At 35.3% G+C, this 12,372-nt stretch overlaps 1 protein-coding gene across 2 annotated transcripts; it reads right to left on the bottom strand.

The window, feature by feature from the left end:
- Positions 1-1,364: 1,364 nt before the first annotated feature.
- LOC136061293 (disease resistance protein RUN1-like) lies at positions 1,365-2,980 on the bottom strand. 2 transcript variants are annotated; one of them, XR_010628076.1, is made up of 4 exons: positions 2,818-2,980; positions 2,416-2,688; positions 1,940-2,314; positions 1,365-1,842 (listed from the first exon to the last, which is right to left on the bottom strand). XR_010628076.1 is itself a non-coding variant. In XM_065771112.1 (3 exons), exons 1-3 carry the CDS (start codon positions 2,938-2,940, stop codon positions 2,000-2,002), a joined length of 711 nt encoding a protein of 236 aa, XP_065627184.1. In that variant the 5' UTR covers positions 2,941-2,980; the 3' UTR covers positions 1,365-1,999. The 2 variants fall into 2 exon arrangements, 1 of the variants encoding a protein (XP_065627184.1); XM_065771112.1 differs by having other exon boundaries at positions 1,365-2,314.
- Between the last annotated feature and the right edge of the window lie 9,392 nt (positions 2,981-12,372).

Genomic DNA, 12,372 nt, shown 5'->3' with positions numbered 1-12,372 from the left:
TTTTGCTTTCAGGAAATTCTCTAAGCCTATCTAATCCACTTCTCCATTCGGAAGTACTTCTTCCGTTCAAAAAGGAACCCAAAACCTCAATGGCTAAAGGAAGGCCATCAGCATAATGTACAAAGCCTTGGGATAGCTCTAAATAATTTTTAGTATGATGCTCTTTGTCAAAGGCTTTCAGATTAAAAAGATGAAAAGCTTCATCATTATTCAATATTTCAACCTCATATATTCCATCTACTTTATGTGTATTTAGCAACTTCTTATCTCTTGTTGTTATGATAACTCTACTACCAGGACCTAACCAATCTTGCTTCGCACCTAATTTGTTCAACTGGTCTAATTCATTTACATCATCAAGAACGATAAGAATCTTTTTTTAAGTAACCTATTTTTGATCATGAAAACTCCATTATCAACATCTTTTACATTCATATCTCTTAGAATCAAAAGATCATTCAAGAGTTTTTGTTGTAATTGAAGTATGCCAAATTCATCATAAACTTCCCTGACATCAGCAACAAAACTACATGCTTCAAATTGATTGGAAATCATACTGTAAACAACCCTTGCTAGGTTTTTTACCCATTCCTCCTGTTCCCCAAATTCCTATAATGCGAACACCATTTGAATCTATAGCCAAATGTGACATCAATTTCTCAACTCTAGAATTTATTCCTACTAGTCCCTCGGTCGCTTCAAAGAATGTATAACTTCTTTTATTTATTATTACTTTCACAATATCATCAATAACTTCTGCCTTGCCCTGCAATGAAGAAAGAATAATAAGTAGTGAGTTTGAACCTCCCATGACAAGACCCAAATTAGAAAATTTTGTAGATATCATATATTTGCAAAATTTTCTAATTTGGGACCTGTATAGCATTTAATATAGTTGATTAAAATGAAATCCCAACAAATAAATGTATATACAACCTATAATGAAAAATCTGAATGTATCGTTAGTTTAGTTTCATTCCTTAAGAAACCTAGGTTTGATTTGAGACAGATGCAATATATACTCTATATTAAAAATCTGAATATTAGTTGGATAAAAAAAAAAAAAAAAACCATGTTTCCATGTTCGGGAGGGTTTTGAATTTGATAAGTTTTCGACCTAGAATAGTATAAGCAACATCAGGATTTTTTCCCCTTTGTTAACTAAAAAAAAAGAAGAAGAAGATTTTTGAATGTAATATTTGCTTTTATAACAAAAGTTACTTCGATAAGAGATTTAGGGTTCGATCTTGTTTTTCTTAAANAGAGAGAGAGAGAGAGAGAGAGAGAGACCTGGGGAGACTTTTCTATCACTGCAAAAAACAAGTCAATGAAGTCTTGATTGTCAGCCAGTTTACTGCAATTTGAAAGATTAAGTTCTGGCTCACATGAAGAATTTGGTTTCAATAGATTTGGTACTGTTTCCAGTGAGGAACAACCATTTGCCCATATATAAGCTATACTTAATGGAAGTTTCGGAAGTGATCGAAGCTCGTGCAATTCCTCACATCCAACATTTCAGAATAGATAGTTGAGCAATGCTTTCCGGAAGGCCAGCAAAATTATTTTTGCTTAGATCTAAATATTGTAAAGAGAATAAGCAACCAATATCATTGGCGATTCCTGGAGATTGCAACTACTTAACTCCAATGGTCAAAGAAGACAAACTAAATAGAGACGACGATAGCAAGCTCATGGGATCGGAAATTCTCGACGTTGAATAAAAACGGACAAGCTGAAGTCCACCAAAAGCCATTTTTCTAAATTTTTTGAAAAGAGCATTAGAAGAGGGCACTTGTCCGTTCAAATCAAGCTCCTCAGCACTTGCTGCATTTCCCAAGTTCTCTAGTAGTTTTGAGCATCCGGAAAGATTGAGATATTTAAGTGACTTCATATTTAAAAAAATGCTAGGAAGAGACATAAGATTTTTGCAATCTCTTACATTCAATGAAGAAAGGCCAGTCAAATTTCCAATTGATGTGGGTAGTTTGTAATAGCAGTGTTATCCAAGTAAAGTTTTGATACATGTTCCATGTTCTCCCCGAATTCTGGAATTCTTTTTAATTTGAGCATTCAGAAAGAATAAGGATCTCAAGAGACTCCATTTCAAACTTTCTTGGAAGTTTCTAAGGTTTTTGCAACCTTTTAGATTAAGAAGAGTAAGCTTTTTGTGAACTCCAATTGATGGATGTATCTCTCGTAAATTTATACAGTCTTCAAGAGTCAATTTCTCAAGAATTGGGATTTTGGTGAAGTCAGGGGTTTCAAAAAATTTTAGAGATCTATTCAATTCAATGAATTTCAACATCTCACAAGACTGTAAAAATTCAAAAAGACATAAAACAATTTTTAGCTTCCTAAAAATCTTATAGTTTAATGAAACTATTAAAAGAAAAGTTGTAGAATGGTATCTATTACCTTTGTTCCTTTCCAAAGTCGTTCAATGTTGCTACAACACATATGAAGTTCAATCAACTCATTTGGTTGGAAACTTGTTGGCAAAGATTTTAAAGGATACCCACTCCAATCAAGAAATCCTAAGTCATTAGGAAGATGTTTGGGATCATGGCAGAGCTGAACATTTTTAATTATGAGGAACTTCAAACAATGCATCTTTGAAAAGGATTCACATCCAATGTACCTCTTTTGGTTGGGTAACTTTAAGACTATGCCTTGAATTGCTTTTGTTCCCTAATAATCAGAACAAAAGGGATTAGTGAATTGTAAAATGTATAATTACCAAAACTACTTTATGTTAAACTATGTTGAATAATATAATTACTAAGGTATATTCTTGGGGTTCTTTCAATATGCTCTTACCGTATTATTTGTCAACACATTGTCAATATCTTTATACAACCACAATCTACTACGCTCCCCAGGCACTTTGGGAGACTCTTTTCGAACTATATCCCGACCCATTTCTTGAAGTAAATTATGCATCCACAATTGATTCCTTGAAATTTGATGAGAGATTTTTCAATAAGAAAACCAATTGGTATCTTAGTTTGATGATTAAAAAAAAAAAAAAAAATCGTTAGGAGTAGACATCATATGTTATAACTATATATATATATATATATAAACAAAGGTCACTTTGTGTTCTATTGCATTTAATTTAGTTAAATATTGCCCAAAAATGATGAAATTAAGGTAAAGAACACCTTTGGTTGAAATGATAACTTGTATTGTTTTATCTTTATGACAGCCGGGACTTAGGAGTGTAGTTATTTTTTCTCACCATTGTTAGTGGTTTTTTGTGAGTAATGTTATGTTTACAATATTTTCATAACAAATTCTAAATAGGAAGTTATTACTCGTTCTAATCTGAGCTCACCATTAAAATAAGGCAACCAGTTATAACTTACTACCTATGATTTATTCTGAAATTGATGTTGTGGATATAACATTTCATTTTGTTTGGTTAGTGTTGCCATTGAATGTAGGCATAGAGTTTGTCAAATTATGTTAACATTTGTGTCTAGTATGGCTTACCTTTTTCTTTACATGTTTTTCACAACAAATTAGTATTAGAACTTCTACTGTTACAACGAATGACTTATAATGAGTTTACCAGAATTTTTTTGACAGCTCTGTTTCTACGTACATATAAGTTTGACAATTCTCTCAATCTCTCTCTCTTCTTTTTCCTTTCTTCGAAAGAACAAAGAGTATACGATATTAAGTAGAACGGCCACGAGAATTTGTAATTGCTTGAGCTACTGTACATTTCAAATTATTCACGCAATAAAAAATTGTACATGAAGCAAGTATTTTGGTTGGTCTTTTCATGGTTAATGTTTTCAGGGCTCCACAAAGTCCAAGTGCATCTCAAATTATTGATGCATAAAATATATTCTATATTATATATATATATATATTATTGGTGCGCACTAGCAGAAGTTCATTAAAATTAAGTTCTAAATGTTATCAAGGAAAATATTTCACTTATATGTTAAAGAGCTTTGTAGCTCAATTAGCACTTTTTGATATTTTCTATAGAGATGTTTAGGATTCATATCTCCTCTCTACCACAGTAACTTCTAAACAATCAAAACATAAACATTTCAATTTTATCATTAAATTGAATAATAAATAGGTAATAAAAATAAAAATGAAATAAAAAGTAATTTAAATTACATTCTGAAAAATGATTATCCAAGACTAAGCCCTCGATTTGGATAGTGCTGAAAAGCACCGTGTCTACGTTTCACTTTTTTTTTTTTAGAAGAGCGTTTCACATGCACTTTGGGTCCCGTGCAGAAAGAGAAAGCAAAATTATGCTTTTCTAGTGGGTCCCGTGCACTGTTCACATGATCTGCAAATACTTTATTAAAAAAAAAAAAAACTTTAAAACTAGGTTCTACAGTACTATTCATGTTAAAGAGAGCATTGAAACTTAGAGGCACAGTTTGAAAATAGAAGAACAAGAGACATAATGGCTAGTTTAGTCTAACGTCTCTTTAGACTAAACGGTGTCGTCTTTTTTGAGTGAACCTAACTTGATATGAAAACGATGTTGTTCAAGTTATTAGAACGATGTCGTTTTAAGTCCATCTCTTCCAGAAGTACTTTGTGCAGTGTGTATGCGAGGTTCATGGTGCTCTTCAGTGTTGCAGTTAAGATTCCAGCAATAACTGTCAACCAGGCCAGGCTGTCACTCTTGAATTCACAGAGCAAAGATTGCAATTAGTTATGAATCTGTTAAGAGCAATTGTAATTCTGGAATGCTCTAGTTGTGTTGTACTTAAGCTATATAAACAGAGTAGGTGCTAATGTATTTGGTTAAGCTTGATGAAATAGAATTCACTTTTCATTTTTCATTTTTCTCTCAGTGTTTTTCTATCTCTCTCTGTTATTTGTTCATCCGCCATTGTTAACCATCTCTCAAGCTTCAAATTCTTTCATGGCATCAGAGCCTTGATCCATGGCTTCAACACCACAAATAGATACTGCTTAATCCACACACACAATTCCTATCCATACAATTTCTACTCCTTCAACCTCCATACAGTCATCATTATTATTACTCTCCAACATGTCCAATCTCATGTCAATCAAGCTTGACTACACTAGCTACATTCCATGGAAGCATCAACTACTCACCATACTCGAGGCTTATTCCCTAGTTGAACATATTGATGGCGCAACACCAAAGCCATCACCTTTTGTGCTTGATGCATTAGGAAATACAACTTTAGTTGTTAATCCATATTTTCAATCTTGGAAGATCAGGGACAAGGCACTCCTTTCCTTGATAAATTCAACTCTCACTCCATAAGTGTTTTCACTTGTTGTTGGCATTACTAGCTAAAGAGAAGTTAGGAACACTCTTGAATAGAGGTTCTGTAGTGACCTAAAAGGGGGGTCTTGCATTTCATGAAATCCCACATCACTTAGGGAAGCACATGGGAATGTGTTTATAAGGAATGATCTCCCTTTAATGTGTAGAGGCCTTTTCCCCCACTGCTGTGTGCTTTGGGGGAGAACAAAACCGTGAGGGGCATAGGCCCCAAAGTGGACAATATCTACACAGTTGGGGCGGAGTTGTTACAGATGGTATCAGAGCCATGCCCTAGCTGGAAGTGTGGGCCCCACACGCGAGGACGCGTGTGCCTGTAAAGGGGATGGATTGTAGTGACCCAAAAGGGGGGGTCTTGCATTCCATGGAATCCTACATCACCTAGAGAAGCACATGAAAATGTGTTTATAAGGAATGACCTCCCTTTAATGTGTAGAGGCCTTTTCCCCCCACTGCTGTGTGCTTTGGGGGAGAACAAAACTGTAAGGGACATGGGTCCTAAAGTGGATAATATTTACATTGTTGGGGCAGGGTTGTTATAGGTTCACTTCAACATTAAAAGCCAATATCTTGAACCTTAAGCTTGAACTTCGAAGTATCAAGAAAGGAAATGAATATGTTAATTCTTTCCTACAGAAGATAAAAATTGCACGTGACAAGCTCCTAGTTATGAGAGTGGCTATAGACAATGAAAAGCTGATTTGCATTGTACTCAGAGGACTTCTTAGAGAATTTGCACATTTTTTCTCAGCAATTCGAACTAGGAGTGATCCTATTTACTATGAGCAACTTGCCATTATGCTACAGAGTGAAGAACAAGCTATGACTGATCATCTAGACTTAGTCTCGCATTCGCTATGTTTGCCTCTAATAACAAAGCCAGTAGCAGCATAAAAAATCAGGCAATTAAGAGCCAATATCTTAAACCTTAAGCTTGAACTTCAAGGTATCAAGAAAGGAAATGAATCTGTGAATTCCATCTTGCAGAAGATAAAAATTACATGTGACAAGCTTCTAGCTGTGGGAGTGGTTGTAGACAATGAAGAGCTGATTTGCATTGTACTCAGAGGACTTCCTAGAGAATTTGCACATTTTTTCTCAGCAATTTGAACTAGGAGTGATCCTATTTCCTATGAGCAACTTGCCATTATGCTACAGAGTGAAGAATAAGCTATGACTGATCATCTTGACTTAGTCTCTCACTCGCTATGTTTGCCTCTAATAACAAAGCTAGTAGCAGCACACAGAATCAGGCACAGAATCATGGATCTGGTAGAGGAAGAGGGAGAAACAACTCTAATAGAGGAAGAGGAGGTGGCAGATACAATGACTTTGGTGGTGGACAACAACACTTTGGTGGTAGACAGCAACATTTCTCACCACAAGCACCTCGTTTCTCTCCACAAGCATCTCCACATTTCACTCCTCAGAACTTTTCTCCTCAAAGTTCCTCTCAGGGCTTCAAGCATGAGCGTCCAAGTTGTCAGATTTGTGGCACATCTGGACATGGAGCACTGGATTGTTATCATAGGATGGATTTTTCTTATCAAGGAAAAAATCCTCCTACAAAGCTTGATGCCATGGCAAGTGCATCTAATGTAGTGATTACCAGTAATCAAGATCCTTGGCTTGCTAATTCTGGTACATCAGATCACCTCACTACAAATCTTAACAATCTCTCTAATCAATCTCAGTATAAGGGACTTGAGCAAGTCACTGTGGGAAATGGTTAGTCTTTGCTTATTAACCATATAGGTAACACTACCTTACACACTAAATACCATAATTTCATCCTTAAAAATGTCCTTCATGTGCCAAGAATTGCAATGAATTTACTTTCAGTTCATAAATTTTGCCTACATAATCACTATTGCTATTTCGATTCAAATCAAATTAAAATTTCGGATATTCCTATGGGGAGACTCCTTAACAAGGGCTTGAGTGAGAATGGGGTTTACCCTATCTACTCCAAGAACTTCATCAGTTCCCCTCCACATGTCAGTTCTGAGTCATCTTTAAAATAGCCTCATGTTTCAGCTGAGTCTCTTTTTCCTACTTCTTTTCTTGTAAATAAAACCAATAAATGGTTGTTGTGGCACCATAGAATGGGCCATCCAAGTAATAAAGTCCTTGATGTAGCTTTATCTTCCTTGAATATCTCTTGTCCATCACACAGTGATAATGGACTCACTTATTGTAAACATTGTTTGAGTGGTAAAATGCAACAGTTCTCTTTTCTTGTTTCTAATTTTCATTCTTTAAAACCTCTTGAATTGGTGCACTCTGATGTTTGGGGTCCAGCACCTGTTACATCAACTAATGATTTTCAATATTATCTCCTATTTGTTGATGAGTATTCTAAATTCAGTTGGCTTTACTTGCTTAAACATAAGTTTGATGTTCTTGAAATCTTCAAATTTTTTAAAGCAACTATTGAGACTCAACTTGATTCCAAAATCAAGGTCTTAAGAACTGATAATGGTGGGGAATACACCTCTAATGCTTTCAAACTGTTTTGTTCCACACAAGGTCTTATTCACCAGTTTTCTTGTCCATACACACCCCAACAAAATGGGGTGGCTGAGAGGAAGCATAGGCACATCATTGAGTGTACTCTTACCATGCTTTCTCATTCTCAATTACCACCCTCTTACTGGTCATATGCTGTCTCTACAACTGTTCATGTCATAAATAGGCTTCCTACTCCTATACTCAAAAATTTAACCCCTTGGGAATTGTTGTTTAAATCCAAACCTGATATCACACATCTAAGATCTTTTGGTTGTCCCTGTTTTCCCTTACTAAAGCCCTATAATTCCCACAGGTTACAGCCACACACCACACTTGTCTTCCTTGGTTATCCAGCACATACCAAGGGTTATATCTGTCAAGACCTAAAACTTCTCGGATTTACATCTCAAGACATGTACATTTCAATGAACTTGAGTTCTTTACACCCTAGTCATTAACCCCTGGTCCACTCACTACTCCTTCTGCTCAGTCATCCACACAATGTCCTGTCATTTTCCATTATCCTTTTTTTGACTCCCAGCCACATAATTTTACCTCCACCCCATCACAATCTACTTCTACTTAGTCTAATCCCACTCCTATACCTGCTTCCTCACCTCAATCCCCTTTTCCTACACCTATTGATCAGTCATTGTCAAGTCATGTCCCTCTCTCATCTACCTCACCTCCTCACCCTATACTTACTACCATTCCCATAGTTGATCCATAGGTTCCTACTACTGTCAATGCTTATCCTATGATCACTAGGTCCAAGGATGGCATTTACAAGCCTAAAGCTCTTCATGCTAAGGCTGCTGCTACACCATTTGCTCCACCTGTTGCTACTCCCACATTTGCTCCTAGTCCCATACATTCTGCTGTTGCTAAGTGTGCTAAGCCTAGTTCAATGTAGTGCTCAAAGCCCACAAAATTAGGTTCCTCTCCTAAATCTGATTACACCACTACAGAACCACCAACTTATAAGATAGTAGCTTAGTATCCCCAATGGTGTTCTACCATGGATGATGAATTTGCTGCTCTCTAGAGGTTAGGTACTTGGGTTTTGGTGCCACCCTCTCTTTCCCAATATTTAGTTAGGTGTAAGTGGGTATATAGGCTCAAACACAACAGTGATGGGACCATCAGTAGATATAAGACCAGATTAATGGCCAAGGGGTTTCATCCCAAATTTGGGGTTGATATTGAGGAGACTTTCAGTCCAATCATCAAACCTCCTACTGTGAGGATTATTCTCTCTCTTGTTGTACAATTCAATTGGCTTCTAAGATAGCTTGATGTGAGTAATGCATTTCTTCATGGTTTTTTGAGGGAGGAAGTTTATATGATTTAGCCACCTGGCTATGTCATCCTAATCATGTTTGTAAACTTTTTAAGTCTCTCTATGGACTCAAGCAAGCCCCTAGAGCTTGGTTTGAGAGGTTCTCCACACAATTACTCCATATGGGTTTTCAAGCTTCTCTTTCAGATTCTTCCTTGTTCATTCTCAGACATGGTAACCTGGTGGCATTCCTTCTTGTCTATGTTAATGACATAGTCCTGACTAGCAACAATCCTCAGTTTTTAACATCTCTAATTGCCCAACTTAGTGCAGTTTTTGAGCTTAAGGATCTAGGTCCTCTAAATTACTTTCTGGGTCTTCAAATCACCAGAACTTCTAAAGAGTTACTTGTGACTCAGACTAAGTATGCTTAGGATTTTCTTCTTAGGGTCAATATGCACACTTTTAAACCTACTCGTACACCATGTGCATACTAGATTATCTCCTACTAATGGTTCCTTGCTCTCTAACCCTCATGAGTTTAGAAGCTTGGTTTGTTCTCTACACTATTTAACCTTCACTAGGCCAGATCTCAGTTTTGCAGTGCAACAATTTTGTCAGTTTATGTCTAATCCTATTGATATACATTTAATTGTTGCCAAGAGAATTCTGAGATATGTGAATGGTGCCTTGCATCATGGTGTTTTTCTTCAACCTGGCCCTCTCTCCATTTCAGTCTTTTTTGATTCAGATTGGGTAAGAGATCCATATGATAGACACTCCATCACTGGTTACATTGTATATTTGGGTCACAATCCTATCACTTGGAGTGCAAAGGAGTAGGACACCATCTCTAGATCCTCCACTAAGTTTGAGTAAAGAGCTTTGGTCACCACTGCTGTTGAGCTTTATTGGCTTCGCTAGGTTTTAAGAGACCTTGGGGTTTTTCTTCCTGTTCCTCCTAAGCTCTGGTGTGACAATGTGTCTACCCTTGCCATTGCTTCAAATCCTGTATTTCATGCACGCACTAAACATATAGAGGTGGACTACCATTTTGTTCGTGAAAAAGTGTTGCGCAAGGATCTTCAGGTCAAGTTCATTGCCATGGGTGATCAGCTTATTGATGTGTTTACCAAGAGCCTCTCTTCTTCACAATTTGCCTTTCTTCGATCAAAAATCATGGTGTCTATTGACCCCATGGTTTTGAGGGGGGATGTTAAAGAGAGCACTGAAACTCAGAGGCACAATTTGAAAATAGAAGAAGAAGAGACATAACGGCTAGTTTAGTCTAACGTCTCTTTAGACTAAATTGTGTCGTCTTATTTAAGTGAACCTGACTTGATATGAAAATGGTGTCGTTCAAGTTATTAGAACAATGTCGTTTTAAGTCCATCTCTTCCAGAAGTACTCTATGCAGTGTGTATGCGAGGTTCATGGTGCTCTTCAGTGTTGCAGTTAAGATTCTAGCAATAACTGTCAACCAGGCCAGGTTGTCACTCTTGAATTCGTGGAGCAACGATTGCAATTAGTTATGAATCTGTTAAGAGCAGTTGTAAATTTGGAATGCTCTAGTTGTGTTGTACTTAAGCTATATAAACAAAGTAGGTGCTAATGTATTTGGTTAAGCTTGATGAAATGGAATTCACTTTTCATCTCTCTCTCTCTCTCTGTTGTTTGTTCATCCGCCATTGTTAACCATCTCTCAAGCTTCAAATTCTTTCAATTCACACATTTAAAAATTATTTTGCTATAGTGTTTTCAGTTTTCAGCAAAATAAGTGGTATCCAAATACACCCTAAGTTTACGACATAAACTTTTTTTTTTTTTTTAGAGAAAGTTTACAACATAAACTTAAAAACTATTAAAATAGTATATAGACGTATTGAAGATTTTTTTTTTTTTTTTTTTTTTTTGAGCTACGACGTCTTGAAGATTTGATAATAAAGTTTAGTTTAAACCAATTTTTATAGTAAGTCATATAACATAAGCACTTTGTGCGACATATAAAGCTCTTATGCATATACAACGTGTATAACACAACTTAAAAAAAAAAAAAAAAAAAAAAATCTGTGGCTATTTTCTTTTTTAAAAAGAAATTTTATTTGGCTAAATTAAGGTCCTCACCACTATGTATATAATTTTACATAACTCAATTTTAAAGCTCTTTTTTAAATATATATGTTTTTTTGCCTAATTATAATAACAGTCTTTAATTCTATTGCTACTTTATTTGTAATTTTTAGGTTTTACATTTGTGTAGGCTAATTCCTATTTTAAGTTTAATAAGTGTTAGAGAGGGTTGTATTTAAATAGTTTGCTTAGTGTCAAGTCAAGGAATAACATTGAAGAAATCAAGCTTGAGAAGACCCGTCCATGCAAACTACATACAAAAAGTTTATGAACCCTCGCTTTGACATTCTATTGACCCAAACTTAAACAAGTTTGCTCAATTGTGGTTTTAGTAAGAAGTTAACTATCTTTTCTAGTCTATCGACTTAACCTAAATTTTCAATGTTACTCCTTGACTCGATACCAAGCAAACTATTTAAAGAGAGCCTTCTTTCATTGAGCCTATACAAAAAATCCTTCTCCATGCATTTACAACCTTGAGCCTAATTTGATTTATTGCAAAACCACAAAAGTTTTTAAGCATACTAGTGTGTTCATTAATTTTTCCATCCAAAAGGTTCTTTAGAGCATCAAAGTTCTGACTTCTGGTAATTAGAAACAAGTACTTGTTCGTTCGTTGAGGAGATTTTTTTAGAAGAATATTGGAGTTTTGCAGCAACTACAATGGGCGGTGAATTAGCTGTTTTATTTTTTATTTTTTACTTCATCACCAAATCTGTGTGTTCTTTACCATTTTCATTAATTGCTTTTAGATTTTGGTGATACTTGTAGTGATTGTACAATAGATCAAATTTTTGACTCTGAACTTATATGAAATTTGATCACGGTCAACATGTTAATCCATTGTCTACGCGGTTGGGTTCTAAATCATATTTTTTAGTAATTATGTTTGGTATTATTCTAATTTTTTTTAAAAAAAAAAAAAAAAAACCTCTTTATCATTCTTATTTTTTTTTTCTCCCACTATCCAAAACTTGAGATTTATTCTGAATCTTCTTATTTAACAATTTTAACCTTATCATATTCTATACTTTAAATTCTATCGTATTATTTTAAACTATTTAATGAGATATTTCATGATAAATTAAAGGATGAAACAATCAAATCTTACCATGTTTATAGTAATATAAATTACCTATCATGTATAATGTGG

The sequence above is a fragment of the Quercus suber genome, unplaced genomic scaffold (assembly GCF_002906115.3).
Source record: "Quercus suber isolate HL8 unplaced genomic scaffold, Cork oak 2.0 scaffold_39, whole genome shotgun sequence".
NCBI classification, from domain to species: Eukaryota; Viridiplantae; Streptophyta; class Magnoliopsida; order Fagales; family Fagaceae; genus Quercus; species Quercus suber.
The sequence above is the reverse complement of the archived record's forward strand: the minus strand, read 5'-3'. Positions and strand labels throughout refer to the sequence as shown.

Coding starts and splice junctions, on each gene's coding strand:
- LOC136061293 (XM_065771112.1), bottom strand. CDS start 2,940: ATGCATAATTTACTTCAAGAAATGGGTCGGGATATAGTTCGAAAAGAG. Junction 2,689..2,817: donor ATGTGTTGACAAATAATACG/GTAAGAGCATAT, acceptor TCTGATTATTAG/GGAACAAAAGCAATTCAAGG. Junction 2,315..2,415: donor GACTTTGGAAAGGAACAAAG/GTAATAGATACC, acceptor GAATTTTTACAG/TCTTGTGAGATGTTGAAATT.